The sequence below is a fragment of the Rhineura floridana genome, chromosome 15 (genome assembly GCF_030035675.1).
Source record: "Rhineura floridana isolate rRhiFlo1 chromosome 15, rRhiFlo1.hap2, whole genome shotgun sequence".
NCBI lineage: Eukaryota > Metazoa > Chordata > Lepidosauria > Squamata > Rhineuridae > Rhineura > Rhineura floridana.
The window spans coordinates 14,722,840-14,747,212 of record NC_084494.1 but is presented as its reverse complement, the minus strand read 5'-3'; the positions used below and the strand labels follow the sequence as shown (position 1 = coordinate 14,747,212).

General features: G+C 43.7%; 1 protein-coding gene across 5 annotated transcripts in view; it reads right to left on the bottom strand.

Annotated features, from left to right (window-relative positions):
- Positions 1-24,373, bottom strand: part of MAN1C1 (mannosidase alpha class 1C member 1) — a 276,387-nt gene that overhangs the window by 176,773 nt on the left and 75,241 nt on the right. Inside the window, exon 1 of one of the 5 annotated variants that reach the window (XM_061597581.1) lies at positions 19,599-19,673. The exons of 2 other annotated variants lie outside the window; for them this stretch is intronic. Coding sequence is in view for 1 of the 3 variants with exons in the window: in XM_061597578.1 (XP_061453562.1) it covers positions 4,288-4,446 (159 nt within the window). In the remaining 2 variants the exon portion in view is untranslated. Of the gene's footprint in view, positions 1-4,287; positions 4,462-13,408; positions 13,441-19,598; positions 19,674-24,373 lie in introns of those variants that run through there. 2 more of the 5 variants (XM_061597580.1, XM_061597578.1) reach the window with 2 other exon arrangements.

The window sequence follows — 24,373 nt, the reverse complement described above, 5'->3', positions numbered from 1 at the left end:
AGAAGCCAATGGGAATAGAACCCAATTTTTTCTCTTGCTTGAAGCCAGTATAAAAGTTACCTCAAACACTTCTGACCAAATTTGTGCATTTTCTATAGCCGTGGAAGAAATGCATGTATGCTGCCCTAGTATTTCTGATTGCCAATCAGCAGGAATACAGGACTGTGGTGTTCACAGCACATGTATAGCTGATCTGCCCCTAATTCTCCAGCATGAGCATAATAAATGTATGTACCTTGCTTGCATATATCGCTGTTATTACAGGTGGATCCAATCATGCACAACACATTCATCTAAATATAGTTCCAATGTTCTGTCAAACTCTCACATGAACAAGAAACAGAAGCCAAAAAGGTACAGCTAAGAAACTGAAAGGGTAGGCTAACCAGATAGAAGCAAGCTTGGTTCTCAATGGCTCCTATTCTACAGCTGCAGGAAGCAAAATGGGACCCTGCTGAGAGGGGATAACCCCAACAGGCATCCCTGAAACCCAGTGTGGATCCTTAGTGCATTCCGAGTAAATCTGATGATTTTTACTTAGCGCATTTATTGGCAGATGGCTTATGTGCTCTGATGCAGCATGTACATGTTGGAATATGTGGTTCAACTCAGGTTGAGGCTGCATGAGGTTAAAAGGGTAGCTAGGTATAGCACAGTGGGGAGGAGAGCCTGGCTGGGAGTCCAGAGTCTGTGAGTTTAAATCCCCACTCATGTCTCCTGAGTGTCAAGGGCCGGCTAAAGATCACACCCACAGTGAGTGGCTCAGGGGTTACGTGCCCTGCCACCTGTGCAGCCGTGGGCAAGCTGCATAGTCCCAAGGAGCCCAGTTGCCCCCCAGCTGGCAGCTGCGGATAAGGAAGGGGCTGGCTTGTGCAGCTGTGGCAAGCTGAGCAGCCCCTAGCCAGCAGGTGAGGACTAGCCTCAGAGGAAGGCAATGGTAAACCCCCTCTGAGTACCACTTACAATGAAAACCCTATTCATAGGGTAGCCATAAGTCGGGATCGACTTGAAGGCAGTCCAGAGAGGAGACCTGATTGCTAGGCTAATACTTATCCTTTGATCTTCTGCTGACTCTCCCTTCCTGCTAGACTGATATGCTTAGGATGTTGACCACATCTTCCGGTGTCCTTCCTTCTTCTTTCTCTTGAGAGGGAGAACAGACATCTTCCCTTTGTCTCTCTCTCTCCTCCAAGCATGGGGGCAAACACTAGGCTTAGTGTTTGCATCTCCAACTTAGCTAGTTGGTTAGTAATAATAATAATAATAATAAATTTTATTTTTCAGCCGCCTATCTGTCCGGGTTAGGGACACTCTAGGCGATGAACAACAAGAATAAAAACAATCCATATACATCAACATAATCAAATTTTAAGCTAAAGAAACCATTCGTTAATTCAGTTATAACATAAAATTAATCTGTCCCAATCTTGTAGGCCTGCCTGAACAGCCAGGTCTTCAAGGCTCGGCGATAGCTGGACAGGGAGGGAGCATGTCTGAGATCAAAAGGGAGGGAGTTCCAGAGGGTGGGGGCCACAACAGAGAATGCCCTCTCTCTGGTCCGTACCAGCCTAGCTGTTCTCACCGGTGGGACCGAGAGTTGGTCTTGCGAGGCTGATCTCGTCAGGCGGCATAATTGGTGATTCTGGAGGCGTTCCTTCAGATATACTGGGCCGAAATGTAGAACTCTTTCCTATCAAGTATGTACTTCCAGAATAAAGTAGTTATTTCTTATTTTAAAGCTTAAAGTCTCTGTCTGACTAATTCCAGGGAAGGTGTAATCTTTAGCAAAGATTCAAATATACAGAGCTGACTCAGATAAGTATCTAATTTTGCTACTCTGCAACAGTGCATGTATGCATGCACACACAAATATGCCAAGCTAAATGTTTTCCTGGTAAATGGGTAGTCCCAAATCCCTGTTTGCCAAGATAATAAGGCTCTACTAGTAGAGTTATTTTGGCCTGAGGATGTGGACAAGCTGCTTGAAGAAGTGCGACCCACCACCTGCCCCCTTGACCCTTGCCCATCATGGCTGCTGAGAACTAGCTGTAGGGGACTGACTGGGTGGGCCCAGGATGTGATGATCGCTTCACTGGAGGAGGGGGAGGTACCATCTGCCTTGAAGGAGGCAGTGGTGCATCCCCTCCTGAAGAAGACCTTCCTGGACCCAGAAGTATTAAACTATCGCCAAGTGGCAAATATCCCCTTTTTGGGCAAGGTGCTTGAGAAGGTGGTGGCGGTTCACCTTCAAGCATGCTTGGAAGAAACTGATTACTTGGATCAGTACCAGTCTGGCTTCAGGCCTGGCTATGGCGCTGGAAGTGCCTTGGTCGCCATGACTGATGGCATCTGTCGGGAGAGAGATAGGGGGAATACAACCCTGCTCGTTCTCCTTGGTCTCTCAGTGGCTTTTGATACCGTTGAGCATGGTATCCTTCTGGAACATCTCAAGGAGATGGGAGTTGGGGGCACTGTGCTTCACTGGTTCCGCTCATACCTCCAGAGCTGCTTCCAAAAATTATGGGAGACTACTGTTCAGCACCATGGGAATTATCCTGTGATGTTCTGCGGGGTTCCATCTTGTCCCCCATTCTATTTAACATCTATATGAAGCCACTGGGAGCTGTCATCAGCAGATGTAGAATGAGGTGCTATCAACATGCAGATGTCACCCAGCTCTACGTCTCTATTCCATCTGAATCAGGAGAGGCAGCTGAGGTGTTGAACGGGTGCTTGGAGGCAGTGATGCACTGGATGTGGACCAATAAATTGAGGCTGAATCCTGAAAAGACAGACGTGTTATGTGTCCAGAGTTCTCACATCCAAGAGGTGGAAAAACAGCCTGTTCTGGATGGGGTTGCTCTTTCCTTGAAGGAGCAGATCTGCAGCCTGGAGACATTCCTTGTTCCAACACTGTCACTCACAGTTCAGGTGGCCTCAGTGGCTGGGAGTGCCTTTTTCCAGCTCTGGCTGGTTTGCCAGCTTCAGCCCCTTTTGGACAGAGAATACTTGGCCACTGTGTTCCATGCTCTGGTAACTTCCAGACTGGATTATTGCAATGTGCTCTACGTGGGGCTGCCCTTGAACATGACTCAGAAACTTCAACTGATCTAAAATGCAGCAGCCAGATTACTGGTGTGGGTTTCTTTTAGAACTGATATAACCCCTGTTGTAAAACAGTCGCAATGGATGCCAGTTCATTTCCAGGCCCAGTTTAAGGTGCTCACGTTAGCGTTTAAAGCCCTAAACGACTTAGGTCCCAAATATCTTAAGGACCACCTCTTTCCCTACAGACCCTCTTAGGTGTTGAGATCAGCAGAGGGGACCCTTTTGGTAGTTCCGCCACCCTCAGATGCTCAGGGTGGTGGTGGCCCAGGAGAGAACATTCTCTGTGGCAGCCTCTAAACTGTGGAACTCCCTCCCCACTGAGATGCATCTAGCAACTTCATTGTACAACTTTTGGCGAATGCTGAAGACGCATCTCTTTACCCTGGCCTTCAACACCTGAGATGTATATTTTTAGGACCCACCATATTTTCTGTGATGATGTTTAAGTTGTTTTTAACTGTTTTAATTATGTGTTTTTAAATTGTTGCAACCCGCCCTGGGACCTCTGGGTGAACGGCCAGTAATAAATTATAATAATAATGCAAATTGGAGAGGAGTGGCAGCACAAGGGAGCGGTGCCAAGAATCTTGAAATGGAAACGGACTGCCTTCAAGTCAATCCCGACTTATGGCGACCCCATGAATAGTGTTTTCATGGTAAGAGGTATTCAGAGGTGGTTTTACCATTGCCTTCCTCTGAGGCTGAGAGGCAGTGACTGGCCCAAGGTCACCCGGCGAGCTTCAGGGCTGTGTGGGGACTCGAACCCTGGTCTCCCAGGTCGTAGTCCAACACCTTAACCACACCACCACACTGGCTCCTAAATACCCCTCTGCGGCTGTTTAATTTATTTATTTATTTTATTTTTCTACCACCCATAGCGAGGCTCTCTGGGCGGTGTACATCAAATATAAATATATAAACAGTCAACTTTAAAACCACCTAATCATCAAGACAACAGTTTATACATACAACAAAGACAAAATTAACATAAAAACCCATATTAAATACAAAACAAAAGTAAAAAAATTCAGAAAAGATAAAACATATAACTACCTTTCCAACATTAATACAAATACTAAAATACTAAAAGATAGAAATATTAAAATATTAAAATGCCTGGGCAAAGAGGAAGGTTTTCACCTGGCGCTGAAAAGATAATAAAGTAGGCGCCAGGCGTACCTCGTCAGGAAGGGTGTTCCATAGTTCGGGGGCCACTATCGAGAAGGCCCTCTTTCTTGTAGTCGCCTTCCGGGCGTCTTTCTGAGTAGGCACCCGGAGGAGGGCCTTTGATGTTGAGCGTAGTGTACGGGTAGGTTCATATCGGGAGAGACGCTCCATCAGGTATTGTGGGCCCGTGCCGTGTAAGGCTTTATAGGTTAAAACCAGCACCTTGAATTGGGCCCGGAAACATATAGGCAGCCAGTGCATAAGATATCTTATCACTCGCTGCCCCATCCTGGCTTTGAAATGGGAACTGAATCAAGCTGTTTAGGGGGAAACATTCTTAGAGGGGCATTTCCTGCAAATGAATTTTGCTTATCTTGTGTACTGCTCAGTGACCTAACACAGGCACAGAGCTTCCAAAATACACAAGGCCATACTACAGGCCAGCCTTCTCCAACTTTGACGCCCTCCAGATGATTTGGACTACAATTCCCATCACCCCCAACACAGCCATGTTAACTGGGGCTGATGGGAGAGTTGTAGTCCAAAACATCCGGAGGGTGTCAGGTTGGGCAACACTGCCACAGACTGTTACAGCAACGGGAGCTTTGTGAATAGGCACAACTGCTAATGCATTTTTTTTAATGAATATTTTTATTAACTTTTAAAAACACAAACTCAAAATAAAAACAACAATATAACACTAAAACACCAAGGTAGTGCCACAATCTTACAAGCAAAGATATAAAAGTAAATGGGTTTATAACAGTATGGTATAAGACAAGTCAACCAAGAGACTGTTACTCACATGACAGAGAATCTTGCTAAAAGGAGAATTGGGCTTTTGCCGGGTGCAGTGTTGTACCAGTGTTATTCACAAATGTAGTGAATTGGAACCATGTAGCTGAGAATTTATCCTTTCTTATTTTCCCCCAGGCTTCCCTACACTGCTGGGTTAACTTTTACCACCAATGCATCTTAATGCCATGCATCAAAGAGACCTTTGCAAGTCTAAAAAAATAAATATTTCCTAGACATGCATAATACTAAGAACCAATACAATTAGAAGTGAAACTGTATCAACCTCAGCCATGAAAGAGAGAGCAAGCTTGAGAGTCTAAAGTCTGATGCAACAGGGCAAGGCATCTGCTTTTTCTTCAACAAACTGCTTCCCAAAGCAGTCAAACAGGAAATCTCCATGTAGATGTGGCCATTTTTGCAACCCTTCCTTCACTCTCCACTCAAAACGTTAAGTATATTTTACACTTACACGCACAATATTGTTTTTAGGGCTGTTAACAGTTAAAAGAAGGTTTAGCTGACAATATAGGTCATTGATCAATCAAGTTGAAATAAAATGTGCTTATTACCAAAACCTCAATATAAATGCCTTTTAAAGACACTGAAGGAAAAGCAGATCTTGTTCAATTTAATAAATGAAGCCTACCACTTGGTTAGAAAGAAAGGCCAACTTTAATATTTGCTTTTTCATTGCATATATAACTCACTAGAATCAAAACAGTCTCCAAACAAACAAACAAAAAACCCAGCCAAGTGTGTCCTTAACTCACAGCCTGTGAAAAGTGTCCTACTGATAGCTAGGTGGAAAGTCCATGCTAAGAGGCAGGGCTACCTCCAAATATTAGATACTAGGAACAAGCAGGCAAGGGGTGTTGTCTTTTGTACGACACTTGTGGGCTGGCTAGTCACTGCTAGCAACAGGATATTTGATTAGATGGACGTTTGGTCTGATCCCACAAATCAACCATTAAAAATGGCCACCCATGAATAAGCAAACTAATGCTTTGCTTGGTTTATCCACTATAAATGAAACCCATGTCCCTTTATTTTCTTCCAAACATTACTACCTCTGACCTCTCCTCTCCACAATTTGAATGAGTTTGAAACAATTATTTAATTCCAAAGAATAAAACCAAGGAAGAAAGGGGGAAAGAGGTTAGGCTCAGTGGATTACTACTACTTAAGATGTCCCACCTTCCCCTCTTTACTTATTTGGGGCAATGCTTTTAGTTCCTGTGTGTTTTCTGAACTAGTTAAACTGTTGCGCAGCTCCCCTCCATGTGCAACAGGCCAGTATCTATCCCAAAAACCCACTTAATCTTGGCCTCTGCTTATGTAATCCTGCTTTTAACAGTAAGCCTCTGGAGAGATCCATATTCCCAGTTGCTTACCATCTGTATGCAAAAGCCGTTGGTTACAAATCAATTTTAAAAGCAGCAAAAAAGGGAAGCATTATCCACAATTTATTAGCCACACACAAATATTTAATGACCAGCAGAATTCCTGTGAAAGACTGAAACCCCCTTAAACTGGAGAGGCTATTATAGTGGCAGCACCCCATGGACTAGAGGAGGTTAAGAGGGCTTTCTCAGTTTGTGTACTTTCATCAATAAAGCAAATATGCATATATATTACGCAATCAAGCATGTCGATGAACAGTACAAATACATTTTTAGATCAATTACTCATATGCCTCCAACCTCTCCCTGCCCCCCCCCAAAAAAGAGAGATGTTGCAGTGTCAGATAAGTTAGTGCTAAAATTGTGTTGGCATGAACGCATCCGAGATAGATGAAGCACACAAATTTCCTGCAGGCTGGAGAGGAGAAAGAGAACCAGAGACGTATCTGCAATATAGTCTCTTTTTCCCCCCCACTCAGCCTGCAGAGAACAGAACTTATTAAATTTCTATGGCATGGATTAGACCTCTAAATACATTCAACACCTTTTCCCTCTCTAGAACTGCAGTGGTGACAGAGTCAAAGGATGCTAGGCCAGCGGTTCACAAATCTTTTCCACACCCATGGACTACTTGAAAATGGCTGAGGGTCTTTATCCTTATCCCTCTTGTATTTAATGATGCTCTTTTTTCCACCTTCTCCCTCCCCTTGTACTTGTTCTCCTTCTTTTCCCCCTTTTATATATTTTTATTTCAATTAACCATCTTTTTTCTTTTCTTTTCCGTTGTTCTTTTCTTCCTGCCTCCCCCCTTCTTTCTTAGAAATTACAACTGTGATATTTTGATTAATAGATTTTATGATGGTAGGTTAATCAGCTTGATTAATCATTTTCTGTCTTTTGAGTTTACTATATAAGCATATTTAAATATGCATTTTGCCAGCCTCCTAATTTAGCAGACTGTTAGTGAGAGCTGTGCTTAAACCACCTATCACCAATCCTGGGTCTCATCCTTGTCACTCCAAATGCTGTATCACCTCTGTGTACCTCAGGGAGACAGCTACTTGCAAAAGCACTAGGACAAGCAGAACATATTACATCAAACAGAACATCACCTCCAGGTCCTGTAATATAATTTATGTCATCGAATGCAAAAGACCAGGATGTCATATCCAATACGCAGGAAAAACTCAAACTGACCTATGCACACGCTTCAGAAACCACAGATCGGCAATCTTGACAAAAAAAAAGTGGAGCAACCAGTTACAAAACATTTCAACACTGAGGGCCACAGCCTGTTGGACTTTTCTATAACAGCGATAGAGATGCCAACAGATCCAGCAGCACTGAAAGAAAAAGAGAACTTTTGGATATACTCAATGGACACATTGGCACCACATGGCCTGAACCTGGAGGACAGTACCGCCACTACTTAGCTTCTGCAAATGAAGCTCCTCTGAGCATTCCATCCTCAAAGCTCTGTAACTGCCACCTTGGTAACAGCATTTGTATGTTAGCAGCTGATGAAGGAGGAAGCCAAAACGTTTTGGTAGAACAATAAAAACCTCTGTTTTGTTAATCATAATTACATGTATATATTTTTAGGTGATTAATGGAATCCTTATAGGGATCCAGAGCAAGCTTGGGTGAAATTCTGTTTGTTGCTTTATATACACACATATATACACGCTGAACTATTTATTTATTTATTTATTTAACTATATTTGTATACTGCCCCATAGCCGAAGCTCTCTGGGCGGTTTACAGTAACTAAAAACATTAAAACAAATACAATTTAAAACAGATCTTATAAAAACAATTTAAAACACAATTTACAAATTTAAACAGTATAAAACACATGCTAAAATGCTTGGGAGAAGAGGAAAGTCTTGACCTGGCGCCAAAAAGATAACAGTGTTGGCGCCAGGCACACCTCATCAGAGAGAACATTCCATAATTCGGGGGCCACCACTGAGAAGGCCCTCTCCCTTGTTGCCAGACTCTGAGCTTCCCTTGGAGTAGGCACCCGGAGGAGGGCCTTTGATCTTGAACGTAGTGTACGGGTGGGTTTGTATCGGGAGGGGCCTTCCATCAGGTATTGTGGTCCCAAGCTGTGTAAGGCTTTATAGGTCAAAACCAGCACCTTGACTAGAGCTCGGAAACATACAGGCAGCCAGTGCAAGCAGGCCAGAATTGGTTTTATATGTTCGGACCGTCTGGTCCCTGTTACCAATCTGGCCGCTGCATTTTGCACAAGCTGCAGTTTCCGAACAGTCTTCAAATGCATCCCCACGTAGAGTGCATTGCAGTAATCTAATTTGGAGGTTACCAGAGCATGGACAACTGAAGCCAAGTTATCCCTGTCCAGATAGGGACGTAGTTGGGCCACCAACCAAAGTTGGTAGAAGGCACTCCGTGCCACTGAGGCTACCCGAGCCTCAAGTGACAGAGATGATTCTAGGAGAACCCCCAAGCGACGGACCTGCTCCTTCAGGGGGAGTGCAACCCCATCCAGAACAGGTTGGACATCCACCATTTGGTCAGAAGAACCACCCACTAGCAGCATCTCAGTCTTGTCTGGATTGAGCCTCAGTTTATTAGCCCTCATCCAGTCCATTGTTGCAGCCAGGCGCTGGTTCAGCACATTGACAGCCTCACCTGAAGAGGATGAAAAGGAGAAATAGAGCTGTGTGTCATCAGCATACTGATGGCAACGCACTCCAAAGCTCCGGATGACCGCACCCAACGATTTCATGTAGATGTTGAACAGCATGGGGGACAGAACTGATCCCTGAGGAACCCCATACTGGAGAGTCCAGGGTGCTGAGCAATGTTCCCCAAGCACCACCTTCTGGAGGCAACCTGCCAAGTAGCAGCAGAACCACTGCAATGCAGTACCTCCTACTCCCAACTCAGCCAGTCTCCCCAGAAGGATACCATGGTTGATGGTATCGAAAGCCGCTGAGAGATCAAGGAGAATCAACAGAGTCACACTCCTCCTGTCTCTCTCCCGACAAAGGTCATTATACAGGGTGACCAAGGCTGTTTCTGTGCCAAAACCAGGCCTGAAACCCGACTGAATTGGATCCAAATAATCGGTCTCAACCAAGAGTGTCTGGAGCTGGCCCTCAACCTCTCGTTCAAGGATCTTGTCCTGGTATGGAACATTTGCTACCGGCCTACAGTTATTAAGATTTTCTGGGTCCAGGGAGGGTCTCTTCAGGAGTGGTCTCACTACTGCCTCTTTCAGGCAGTATGAATTTTTAATGCAATGGATGTGCCATCTCCCACCTTCAAACACAAATCCACAGTCATGCCATGGACCATCTGAATGAAGCTCATGAAAAACTGGTGGTTTGCGGACCACAGTTTGAGAACCCCTGCACTAGGAGGAAATCTATCATTTCACCAGTTCACTTGGGCATAGTTCATTTGAGTAGGTTATAATCCCAATCCACACTCCTGTCAGAGAATCGGCGGTTTGAACTTGGAATCTCACAGCCTGAAGCAGTTTGAGCCCAAGTCTAGGAGGCTACCTAGGTCAGAATCCCCATGGTCCTGGCTTTTTCATAAACCAAACAGGACAGAAGATGGGCAAGATCAGTTTCTTCGATTGGCAGGCAATTATTTTTTTAGTTGGGGTTGTATTCTACCAAGTCCTACTCAGAGCAGACCCATGAAATTAATGAACTTATGCTAGCCATGTCTAGTAACCTTAATGGGTCTACTCTGAGTAGGACTAGCACTGAATGCCACCCAAGATTTCTGATATGCCTTTCACCATAACGTCCCAGGGCAGGTTATAACAATGGAATATATATCACATGCTCTGTGGCAGCCCCAAAGTTATGGAATTTCCTCCCCACAGAGGTGTGTCTGGCACCTTCAATATACAGCTTTCATCTTGAAGACGCACCTCTTCACCCTGGCCTTCAACACTTGAGATTATATACATAAAATGTAATAACAATGAGGTTTTGGAAGGTTGTTTGTCTGTCTGCTATACATTTGGACACCTATTAAGATACCACAACCAAATTCTGCATGATGGCTCCAAAGATCAAGGAGGAAGTTTTTGTCTATGGTTGCATACAATTTGATGCCATTTTGAGTCAAGATGGCACAAGGCTGCTAGTGATGAAAACAGATAAAACTGTTACAATTATAAAACATATAAAACCGTTCCAAATGGAAAACTATACCTTCAGCAAAACCGGCAGATCCTTCTTTTTGATATTTGCAGATGTTTATGTATGGGGATTAATGAGAGGACAACAAAAGTGGATTTTGCGAGCCCTTGTGGTCGCTAAGAGACTCATACTTTGAGCCTGAAAGGATAAACACCCACCATCTATCATGCAATGGTCTGAGAACATCACTGCCCTGGCTACCTTTGAACATATTTCTTATAAATGTCAATATCATGTTGATACCTATTTTGACACATAGTGGGTTTATATTAATTTATACGTTTAACTTAAGATGGAAGCATTGTATCCTTAATATGACCTAAGAGTGATTATTGTTTTTATTATTTATATATTATTTATTTTTCTTTTCTCCATTTTTGTATACATCTTTTGTTTTCTTTTTTGTTAAATTTGCAAATAAAATATTAATAATAGAAAAGAGGTGAATCCCACAAAACAAAATACCATAACTACCAAAGGCCAACGTAAAGTGATGCATCTTCAGCAAACTGTGAAAGCTGTACAACAAGGAAGCTAGAAGCACCTCTGTGGGAAAAGAGTTCCACAATTTAGCTATGAAGTATATGGACTGGCCAGGCTGGGTATAAATACTAGGAGCCTCACCTTCTGTCTTTGTCTGGCCAACAGAGTAGTGCCTTCTGTCAGCTTCAGCCTCATATCCTGTGATTTGGCCCTGACAACTTGATCTTAAAAGGGCACCAGTCAAATAAAAATAGTAGGCAACCATAAAAGCCTGGTTGTTTTGTTGGGAGAAAAGCACCAACACATGATACAACTGACCTTAACCTGTAGGGGGGGTGGCAGACAGAAAGGCAATCTATTCTTCCCTCTGCTGACTCCTCCTCTAACATGTTTGTTGTTTTTGAAGACTTTGCTTCTCTCCTTCCTCCCTTCTGTTGCTGTCTTTGTTCTCAGTCAGTTAGTAATGGCTCCCTGAGTACAAGCTGCATGGCTGCTTCAGCATGTGTAACTTCACCTCTTTGTAGTAATAAACCTTAAGTTTCTTTGTTCATTCAACTACCAGTCTTAACAGAGCAATTATTTCTGCACTCTGCTGCTACACACACAAACACTCTAACATGTTTAGCCCTCAAGTTTAGCATCCAATTGCCACTGGCCCTACCCACTTGCTGAAACCAAAGGTCAACTCACATAATGTTCTATGAAAATAAGCACATCTGTAGAGTACTAGTGAGGATATCATATCCAAGATATAACAGCAGCAACCTACAGTTTTTCAACAATTTAGAGAAGTGTCATGCATGTAATCTATGTGTTCCTCTTAAGCCTCTGGTTCACAGGTGAAGGAAGCACATATTACTCTCAGGAATCGATAACTGAAACTCCATGACTGTTCTCTCCATGAAATTATTACTGTTGTGTGGTTCATTTGAACAATGTAATTCCATAGCTGAACTCTGAAATTATAACCAAATTAAAAGATTATGTGAATCGATGGTGACAGTAGGTAGAATTCTATACTAGCGCTGCTTCATTTGTTAGAAATAAGTGGTTGTTGCACGCAAAAAGATGGAGAGGGGAGGGAGCTAACAGAATGAGATCTTCTGATTCAGCATCCTGATCTACAGGGGAAGGGGAAAGAAGCTCAGAAAGACTGGGGAAGGGCTGTGGCTCAGTGGCAGCGCATCTGCTTTCTATGCAGAAGGTCTCTGGTTCAATCTCTGGCATCTCCAGGAAAATCTAGGAAAGATTCCCTGTCTGAAACTCTGGAGAGCCACTGCCAGTCTGTGTAGACAATACTGAGCTGGATGGCCCAATGGTCTGACTCAGTAAAAGGCAGCTTCCTATGTTCCTGTAAGACTGGATTTTATGCCAAATCGGTTTTCAAGACCAATCAGAAGATTAGAATTACAAATCTGATAAGAACCTAAGTTTAGAGTATAATCAAGGCTGCTCTTTCTACAACATGGTGCCCCAAACATCATATGCAGCAGCCACCTCTGACTTCTCTGACCCAACAGGCGAGAAACTACTTGCAGCTAAGGTATGCCAGAGCACAAGCATCTAATCCAAGATCTACGATTAAAGACAAGCGTTCCAACCATTTGCTACTGCGTCCTATTGGCACACAAAACATAACATCCCAAATCCCACAGGATAGAATTCCCTTCTCCCAATACCAATCTGGGGGGAGCCCAAGGCCACTTCTCACATTATATATATTTTTAGGTGCACAATTAAACCATTTCAGCTAAAAATCTAAAAGTGTGACTTGTGAATCAAGCAACTACATGGTTATCTACAGCACTTTGTTGAATATAAGCACTCAGTGGCAAACCTGGATTTGCCTCTGCATAATGTGTGAAACGGCTCCAGAAATGGTAGCTAAGCTTTTTATTATATTTTCTTGGAACACAGAACAGCTTGGCTTCAAACTTACAGCTTTCTGTGTTCAAGGTTAAGGGAAAACCTCTAATACAAAAGAGATTTACAATGAGCGCAGTAGAGAAAAGGATTAAAACACAGGAGGGAAGACCATGGGAGCATTAATACGCTCCAAGTAGATTTCTTAGAAGAAATACTAAGCAACAGCTGGCATAGACCAATTCTATGCAATCTTTAGATAGTGGATGTGTAATATCCCTGAGAAAATGTGGTACTCAAGATATCCACCATCAAGTGGAAAATGTGGTACTCAAAAGATATCCACCATTGATATTCCAATCAAGCTAGACTGTCAATATTTAGGCTGAAAATATGGCCTACCTTGCCAGTGATCCTCTCTGCAAGCTTTATGTACTGGAGGTAAACATTACTGCAGGTGTAAATCATTTATTTATAGTACATTTGCAAGTACTTGCTATGCTGACAGAGAACCAAAGTGCTTGTAGACCTCTAGTCCTTGCAAAGACTTAGGAAATCCCCAACAGGTGAGGCACAATGCAGCTGTGTATCCCAGAAAGAGCCATCTGCATTTAGCTCCGAGTGAAAACACTGCAGTTCTACAACACGTTATGTGCCACAGTCATATTGTCTTAGCCATACACCTAGCCATGACTTTTCTCTGTCAGTTTATAGTAAGGAAATGTTATTCTTCGGCCTTGAGATAAGTTATGCAAGCCAGATGGGTATAATCCCTATGTAACCAACCCAGGAAAGAAGACTATCACAAGAAGCTAAACTGTAGAGGCTGCACAGGTACAAGGAGAACAAAGGATGGAGAAACGACTTGAGTATAAAAGGATGTTCTAAAAGACTGGATGCAGAGATGTCCTACTAAGAGGAAAGGCCTCTTCAGCTTTGAAAGTGAGTTATGAGGAACCTTCTCTTTCAAGCAGTGGGTAATTCAGACACATAGCGTTTATTAAATGTTTTAGAGTGCTCAAGCATCCCAAACACATTACTTCAGAAATCTTTACAATTAGCCTGTAAGGTAGGTTAATATCATTGTTCCCATATTGCAAGAGGTGATAGGCTCTCCTAGAATTCATATGGAAGAAGATTAGAACACCTCCTTACAAGTACATATACTCTTATCTGGTATTCAGTTGGCATTAATTCTCCAAACACGTAGTGCAGCAAATTTTAGAGTTTATTAAACCTCACCTCATCTGCCAGTAGATCATCATCTTAAATGCAAGGGCTCAGCTGCTGAAAGAACAGACGAAATCAGTATGGCCAAGTCCATCTGCCAGGAGTTTCAACAACTGCCTGTCTCTGCCCCACTGATCTTCTCCACCCACTTCATTCAGAATGCAGAACACCTTTGCCTGGGTGTTGAAAGAAGCAAGGTATTCAATCTGGCTTTCCCCATCTCGCTGTAGCTTAGCAATTGTGCTAACCCAGCCTTTCCCAACTAGTGGGCCACCAGATGTTGTTGGACCACAACTCCCATCAGCCTCAGCCAGCATTGCCAATGATCAGGAAAAATGGGAATTGTGGTCCAACAACATCTGGTGGCCCACTAGTTGGGAAAGGCTGTGCTAACCCATCTTAACCTCAATGAGCCAGAGAAAATCCATCTTAAAAGGACTGGTATTCAACCAAGCACAGTCTCCAGGCCCTAACAACTCAGGAAGTAGTTTGGCTGAAAAGATTCAAAGTGAAATCAAAAGCACTCAAAAGGACCCGGACCTGGCAGTGCTGTGTGTTTACATTTTTGTAAGAAAAGTCCAGTAGAAATTTTCTACATTAAATCAGAGTAACAAAAATAAGGAAGCAAAAGAAATTGCATAAAAGCAAGAAAGTTGACATTTGGAGTGTGAGAGAGTTCAAATGAGAGCAATTGGCACGGCACCACAACTAGAGGAGATGCAGGAAGCTGATGTGCACAGCAACTTTCCATCCCATGAACTCATGGCAAAATAAAGCCTCACACCATACTTCATAAGACACATGCTTTGCCCTGCAGGGTAGTTATCCTTACATACCAAATATATATCTGAATCAATCTTTAAGAAGAGGCACTTCAGTAGAGAAAATTTTAAGACATTTGTGACAAAATAGAAAGTTAACGGCTCACTTTGAACAAAACTACACCTTACAAGAAACATCGAGCTGCCATCCAAATTGGCATCTCTAGAGCTACATTCTTTTTTTCCCAGGCCTCATCTGCAACATACATTTAAAGCAGTAACCTACCGCTTTAAACTGTCAATGGTTTCCCCCAAAGTTGTTAGGAGACTCCTGTTCTTCTCACAGAGCTGCAGTTCCCAGAGTAGCCTGGGAAGGAGGCCTGATTATTAAACCGCTCTGGGAATTGTAGTTCTGTGAGGGGAATAGGGGTTTCTTAACTCTCAGCACTCTCAACACACTACAGTTCCCAGGATGGTTTGGGGGAAAACATGACTGTTTAAAATGGTATGATATTACGTTAAAACCTTGATCCACATCTGAACATCTTCCATGTTCTTTATTTCCCCATTCCTGCTGTGCAGCATCGGCAGGAAAATCTTCTACTTGCTATCTGCCATTCATTTTTACAATCCATGCGCAGGTCTGTAAGTGGCAGATGTGACAAGGTACTAGTCATATGATAAACCTGATATGATAATCTGAGCAACTGGGGTTATTATTTTGGAAAGAAGAACAGAAAAGTCAACTTGACCTCACCAAGCTTAGTATTAACAGTGCTATTACATCAGACCCAGCTGCTATGTTGAACAGGGCTGTGGAGTCGGAGTCGTGAGCAATTTTGGGTGGAGTCGGAGTCGGTAGAAATGTACCGACTCCGACTCCTTCATAAATGGCAAATGTATATTAACTAGTAATAACAAATTTACTGTAGTAAAATGGTAGCACAAGGCATTTCATCACCACCACGTGAATCCAGAGCTTGGAAAAGTTACTTTTTAAAACTACAACTCCCATCAGCCCCAGGGATTGGGCTCGTGGGAGTTGTAGTTCAAAAAAGTAACTTTTCCAAGCTCTGGATTCACGTGGTGGTGATGAAATGCCTTGTGCTACCATTTTACTACAGTAAATTTGTTATTACTAGTTAATATACATTTGCCATTTATGAAGGAGTCGGAGTCACAATTGGACAGTAAAAAAATAGAGGAGTTGGAGTCGAAGGTCTGGCATACCGACTCCACAGCCCTGATGTTGAAGTACATGGATGTGATTTTGGGACACCAGTCTCCTGCATTTCCCAAGAAGCACCCAGGCTCTTGGCTAGTAACATTCCATCTGCTCAATTTGGTGCACCTCCAAGGATCACAGAACAGTATTTTAGCCTTCTGTCAAATTAGTAGGTGGACAACTCTCCCCATCAATTTCCTGGTTATTCAGATGCATCCAAAGAGCCATCTTGAAGGTGACAGGTGGGGTGGAATGGAAAGTACTAGTGTGTCCCTTTCAACAGTGATCAGAGGTAGGGGAGAATTATATAAGCAGCCCAGAGTTTTCTGCCCAGATGATTGGTGAAAGGAGCCAAGCTATATGCCAACATTTAACTAAACATTCAAAATGTTTATTTCTACGGTGGAATCCCAGAGCAGCTTTCCCACTCTCCAGGAAGAGTTTCATCCTCTCTCCCCAATCTACAAAGCTACTCAAGACAAGATCACATTTGATTTGGATTCCTGGACTGAGCAGGGGGTTGGACTTGATGGCCTTGTAGGCCCCTTCCAACTCTACTATTCTATGATTCTACAGGCTGAGGGCCACTATCTTAGGTCCACACTCAACAATCATTGATGGATATTAGCAACCCAAAACTACCAATAGCTATGCAGTCAAAGGGTCACATCCAACTAAGTTATATTTAGTCTAGAGACTCACTAAAATTAGTGGGCCAAGTTAGTCACATCCAGTAAATTCAATGGGTCTACTCTGCATAGGACCAGCACCTGACACAACCCAAAGTGTGGCCCTTTTGTCGCACAAACTGCAAATTCAAAATGGCTACTAGCAACTCCTAGAGAAGATAAAAGGGAAAATTAAGACCATATAGTGTCTTTGACACTTAGATCACATTGGCCCCATGATTCTGCCCATCTTGCTGTCCCCTGGGGCCAGACATATCACTAGGCTACCCAAAACTGCTTTCCCCACCCACCCAAAGAAGTCGCAGGATTGTTACCTGTTGTCAACAAGATGAAGTACAGAGGCCATTAGTCAAAAGAACATTTAGACCAAATGACACAGAGCAAAACCAAAAATATTCTTCATTCCCAGTTTCTGATAACTGATTCTCAAACGCTAACACAGTCCTTATGACTCAGCCTCAAAACACTGGACAGGACCATAACTGCTATTTTCTCCTGTTCGTCTATCTCACCCCCATTCCCCCAGCCAAGCCAACAAGAGATCTCAACGGAAGCCTCTTCTGTCTCATGCATCCATTAGCAGCAAAACTGTCCACACAGTTCCAACAACAAAACACTTTATTACTGCTTATGATGACACAAGAGGCAGGAATGAAACTGCTTCAGCTTTCCAGATCTCTGGTTGTGTTTCCCAGAGGGGGCAGCCTGGTGGGGAGGGTGGGGGGAATGCCAATCATGTTGACTTGCAACTCAAGCGAATTTGATCTGAAAAATCCATTGCGAATATAAATATAGAATCCCACTGTGTAATTCTCACAGTTGCACACAGACAGCATTTTCAAACATTAATCACTAGTATTTGGCACTTGTTAAAAAATTAGATTTTCTTTGAAACTATACACTACTGATCAATTATATGACAGCCAGCTTCCAGAGACAAATTTAGGAGATGAATTATTCTATGTTTGCTTGGCCTTTTTATATATATATAAAAAATAAAGAAAACAAAACAGTATTGGATCCCCAGATTTTAAACAACTTCCGCCCAATTTCAAACTTACCATTCTTGGGCAAGGTCATTGAGAGAGTGGTGGCAAATCAGTTGCAGACACACTTGGATGAAACGGATTATCTAGATCCATACCAATCGGGTTTCAGGACTGGACATGGAACTGAAACAGCCTTGGTGGCTCTGGTAGATGATATGAGGAGGGCACTAGATAGGGGAGAATTCACCTTCCTTGTCCTCCTGGATCTCTCAGCGGCTTTTGATACCGTCGACCACGGTATCCTTTTAGATCACCTGGAGAGTTTGGGATTGGGAGGCACGGTTTTATGGTGGTTCCAGTCCTTTCTCTCTGATAGGCGCCAACAGGTAGCATTGGGTGATGAGGTTTCACACCCTTGGCCTCTCAATTGTGGTGTGCCACAGGGTTCTATCCTCTCTCCCATGCTATTTAACATCTATGTAAAGCCGCTGGGAGAGATCATCAGGAGATTTGGGCTGCAGTGTCACCAATATGCGGATGACACGCAGCTCTATCTCTCATTTAAATCTTCACCAGAGAGGGCTGTGGAGACCATGTCCAAGTGCCTGGAATCCGTGAGTGGATGGATGGGCAGGAACAGGTTGAAGTTGAACCCTGATAAGACCGAGGTACTACTTGTGGGAGACAAGGGAGGGTTAGGAGATGTTGACCTGGTGTTTGGTGGGGTGAAGTTGCCCCTACAGGACCAGGTCCGCAGCCTCGGGGTTGTTCTTGATTCCAAGCTGTCCATGGAGGCTCAGATTTCGGCTGTGAGCCGGGCAGCTTGGTATCAATTACACCTTATACGTAGGCTGCAACCCTACCTCCCTGTTCAACAGCTCCCGCTCGTGGTGCATGCCCTGGTCACCTCTCGATGGGACTACTGTAATGCGCTCTACGTGGGGTTACCCTTGAAAACGACCCGGAAATTACAGCTTATACAGAATGCAGCGGTGCGCTTACTTACCAACAGCCGCCGACGGGATCACATCACGCCAGTGTTGTTTGACCTACGCTGGCTGCCGGTTGTTTTCCGGGCCCGATTCAAGGTGTTGGTTTTAACCTTTAAAACCCTGTACGGTTTCCGCCCAGCTTACCTGAAAGAGCGCCTCCACCGCCACCAATTATGCTGCCCAACTAGATCAGCCACACAAGGCCTTCTCTCAATCCCTCCAACCAAAACAGCTAGGTTGGTGGGTACTAGGGAGAAGGCCTTTTCTGTGGTGGCCCCCACTCTCTGGAACTCCCTCCCATATGATCTTCGACATGCCCCTTCCCTAGATGTATTCCGCAAGGCCCTGAAGACGTGGCTATTCCAGCAAGCCTTTGAGGTCATTGGGTAAATCACCATGATTCTGTCATTTATCGTATGTTGTTATTATAATTGCTTTTATATGTATTGATGACTGTCCAGTATTTTACCTATTGTTATTAATGTGATTACATCTGTTATTGTATTTTATCTCTTTTAATGTACGTCGCCTAGAGTGGCTAATTGCCAGATAGGCGACAAACAAATTAAATATTATTATTATTATTATTGGGAGATGCTGCTCAAGTGGTTTCACTGCTTTTTTGCCACTAAGAAGATTAAGGATCGAACAGATGTCAGAGGTAACATGTAGCTCACCCTAGGCAATTCTCTAGATGGGTACTGACCTTCTCCAGGAGGGAAGCACAGCTAAGATAAATCCACGAACTTGCAGTTGAGAAACAAAGACTTTTCTTCCCTCTACTGCAGGGGAGGGGAACCTGTGGCCAATGGAGATGGGTCCATTAGGGCCAATGGGACACTGCCCCCCCAACTTCAGTCTGCCCTCAGCCAGCCCTCACCTGCCTGGCTTCTTACTTACAAGCAGTCCAGCAGATGGTCCTGCCTGTCAGCTCCCTCCTCCTCCTCAGTCTCGGTGTTGCCCTTGTAGAACTTAGCAGAGAGGAGGAGGGAAGCAAAACTAGAATTAGCTGACTCTGCCTGTCATTGGCCCTGGCTCTGCCTGCTGATGGTCTCCCTGCCTTCCACCCTACCAGTCCCAAGAGCCACCAGCCACCACCGCCTGTGGCCCTCCAGATGTTGCTGGACTACAACTCCCATTATCCACCGGCTATACTTGATGGAGGTATTGGAGTTCAACAATATCTGGAGGACCATAGTTCCCCACTCCTGCTATATTTTACCCTTCCTCACCCGGGTGCCCTCCAGATGTTTTGGACTCCAGATCTAACCAGCACTGTCACAGGTCAGTGATGATGGAGTCCAAAACACCTAGAGAGGGCCAGGTTGGGGAAGGCTGCTCTGTCAATACTTCTTTGATAAGCAATGGGACCGAACAGTTAAATTTGAGTATGGACCTGAATAAAATGGATTCAGATCTCTACCTAGGGCCTTTTTAAACAAGACTTACCGAGGGATACAATTTCACACAAGTGAAATCACCAGTTGAAATGGGATGACAGAGAATAACTTCTTGACCCACATGTCTTTCATCCTGTGAAATGATACCATGCACATCACAGCAGAACCATCATCTCTAGTGCAGAGAGCTCATGTTTCTATAGTGACCTGAGAGTGACACAAGAAAACCAGGAAAAGTGCTCAGCTGACGCACTGAACTTCTTTGTTTGGAACAGGGAAAGAGGAGAGGCCTCAGAGAAATCACTGCTTTTGGGGGGGAAATAGAGAACGAATTCACAGAGTTGTTGCAAGGGTAAGTTAGATAAAAGCCTTTGAATGTTACCACACTACATAAATCACTGGAAATGAGTATATGAAGCTGCCTTATGGCAATCCAAGCTCTCCAAGTCTCGGGCAGAGAGGTCTTTCACAACATCTGCAACCTACGATCCTTTATCAGAGATTCTAGGGACTGAACATGTGACTTCCGCATGCACTCCATGACAGAGTGCATCTCCTCTCCTCTAGATCCTCAAATTTCACCAGGTATTGTCCACAGGTTGCCCTGCTTCAGGGGGCAAGGATGCTAGGAGACAGAGCCCAGGATGATCCAGACAGCAAGGTAAGGTAAAGGTCCAAGATCAAGCTAGGGTATGTGTGTCAACTAGAGAGACGAAATCTAGTAACAGCCCACAGACATACACAAAAGGAAGCCAGGGTCACAGCAAGAATGCACAGCAGATGAAGAAGCTGGAGGTCGGAAATTGTTCCAGAAACTTTCCCAAGGGACTAAAGACTTTTATCCAGGAGCCTTCTAAGCTCTACCCTAAGCATAGCTGTTGATCATCAGGGCTATCCAAGAAGTCAGGTCTACTCATAAGGAAGCAGCTCCTCACAATTAGCTCATTACTCTTAAGGAGGTCTTAGCTTTCAAACCAACACTCCAGTGCCTGGCCACTGCCTGGCTCTGCAACTTCATGTGCCAGCACTCTCTTGAGCTTGGAGGTGGCTCAACTTCTGCCTCAGAGCCCAGGCTCTCTATAGGAACAGGCAGCATCTGGGACAGTCTTGGTTCGGCCTCTCTCCTGCATGACCTCCCTGGTCCCTTGCATGGTTCCCTTAAGGAAGTACCAGGGCCACCTCCTCTGAGGACTCCTGCAGCAGGGGCATGACACACAGACTTTCAAACACAACTGCATGATCATAAGGGCCAGAAACTTGATGTTTTAAAAAAGACGAACATCAATGTATCTGGAAGCTGAATTCTGTGCCTTATATTGCAACGTCTCCTCAACCCTGACCATACTAGTGAAAGTAAAATTCATGGCTACAATATACTCACTTTTAATAAACACTAACAGCTGTCTGTATTGAATTGCAGCTTGAAGCCTCCTATGGTTCAAAACTATCATTTTGTGCATCTGTGGGCTATTATGTGCTAGCCGACATAGAGAGTTTTCCCAAAAGCAACTTCCTGAATTAATAAAGAGCAAAGTACCCCCTCCTGTGGCCAAACATGCAGCCCAGGAATTGCCTTGGCAAATTGTATGCTGGGGAACCGGGGGGGGGGGTCCTTGAAAGTTTATCAGAGCTCTTTGGTGAGGTCATAATAGTCTTCCCTCAAAGACTACTGGCTGCCTCTGCCAATCTTCCTTGGCAATGTGCAGCAGAAGGAGAACGTGATGCATGCTCTATATCATGCACTGTTCAGTGGAGCAATGGTGAGGCCCAACAGAACAGCCCAAATCCCCAGCTGAACAGAGCATATGACACAGAACATGCCTCAGAATCCTTTGCATTACACTGGCAGGTGCTTTGGGGTTCCTTGACCAACACATCAACATAGAAGGGATTTGGCACAGAACAGCCTTTCCCAACTTTTAGGTAGCCAGATGTTGCTAGACTCCCATCATTTCTGACCATTGGCCATGCTGGCTAAAGATGATGGAAGTTGTAGTCCAGCAACATCTGGGAACCCAAAGGTTGGGAAAGGCTAGAACAGAACAAGTTCCGTGAAGGCAGAAACGTCAACTGTCACTACTGATAATATACCAGGTGCAGAGCCCCTAACACCTTGATTTGGGGGAGGACTTGGGCATTTGTCAGCACAATCAGGATTTAAACATTGTTACTTGAGGACTGTTACCCTCCATGAAGAACTCCTACTTACAGGCTTAAAGAATTCCAGAGGCAACAGTTGGATCATTCATCTTACCCATCAAAAATAATTAATTATTGGAGTTGTTATAGAATCTTGTATCTGAGAAGAAAAAGAATGGAGTTAATAACCTTTGATCTTGCAGGGGTTATTGACTATTCCCCCCCGCCTCAACTTCTTGATAATATAAACAAAGCTGAGGTTGAGGTGAGTTTCAACAGTGGTTAACTCACAGTAATTGGGTATATGCAAGTCCCTAACATAACCACAGGAATTGGGTATATGCAAGCCCCAAATGGCTTGGGACCCAAGCACCTAAAAGAGTGCTTTCCCCAGCATCAACCAGCCCTAGGATCATCAGGGAAGGTGCTGTTAGTGATGCCACTACTGTACTGGGCACCACCCAGTTGACACTGACTCTGTGGCAAGGCCTTCTTGGTGATGGCTCCCTGTCTGCGGAATGCCCTTGCTGGTGAGGTATATCTGTCTCCTTCATTATTAACTTTTAGAAGGTAGTTAAAAATTCACCCAGGCATTTGATGGCTGAAAGACACTTCTTAGCAACCTTGATTATTACCTGGGAAGGTATGTGTCTATCTTTTAAATTGTTTTTAGATCACCTTATTGTTTTAAAACATGTTTTTCCTTTATTTTAAATTGTACTGTTATGCTGCTTGGCTGTTTGCTGTCCTGGGCTCCTTTGGGAGAAAGGAAAGATAGAAATTTAATTTAAAAAGCAAGAGTTGTATCTAAAATAATGCTAAGTCATGGCCCTTCAGTGCAAGGATTTCCACTTGTGCAACGGGCTTCCCCCGCTTCCCCCTGCGCATCCCTAAATCTGTTCTAGGGGTTCCCACAACTCTCCAGAGCAGATTTGGGGAGGGTGTAGGGCATGGAGGGGGAAGTCCTATTGTGCAAGCGGAAATTCTTGTGCTGACAGGACACATTAATTGAATACCGCCCCAAAACTAATTTCTTTATGATACACAAGTTAGTAAACCCTGGTTTATCACATGTACTTTAAGTGTACACAGAAACATCCCAGGTGTACATCTTTTTTAAAAAAGAAAAGAGTGTGAAGCACTGCTAATTCACATTTGAAAATGTTCTGAATTCATTACTATCCTCTCTTTGTTCTGATTCTTTAACTCCATTACTGGAATTATCTGGAAATTAAAGCCACAAACCAATTCATTGCATAAGAATTTCTGGCACAAGCATTTTCATGTGCGTATTGCCTGATAAACAACTTACACTGCAGTTTGACCAGTCATCCAACTAACGTCAATGTCTTCCCAGCAACTCCCTAAAATTGCATCACACTAATAAATCAACAGACACTCTTTAACCTAAAGGCTGACATAGACTTCTGCTGCCTTCTCTTTCCTGTAAAGATTTTCACTAACTTCTTACACATTTTTATCTTTGCCCCGATGTTCCGTTTCCTTCCTCTAGTCCTTACAATTGTTGAAAACTCAACTCTTTATCTTTAACTAGCCCCCTTTCCTGTTTTGCACAGTATTCTCCCTAGTCCAACAGCTGAAAAGATGAGAAAATAAGTTATTTAAGAATAACATGTAGGACTGATGATTAAATGATCGTCAGCAGGGATGGGGAATCTGCGGCCCCTCTAGATACTGCTGGACTTCAACCGCATGGCTATCACCATCATCAATTTATTTGTATACCACTTTTTGGGCAAGGCCGCCAAGCAAAGAACAGAATAATACAGAAGAAAATATGATAAAATTACACTAAATACAAATTCAAAAGTGCAATACAATCAATAATAAAAATATAAAACAAAAACCCAGGCATACCATAATCCACACTTTAGACATTCGTGAGTTGCATTTGTGCTCTCACCCCATCCACAAACAAGAG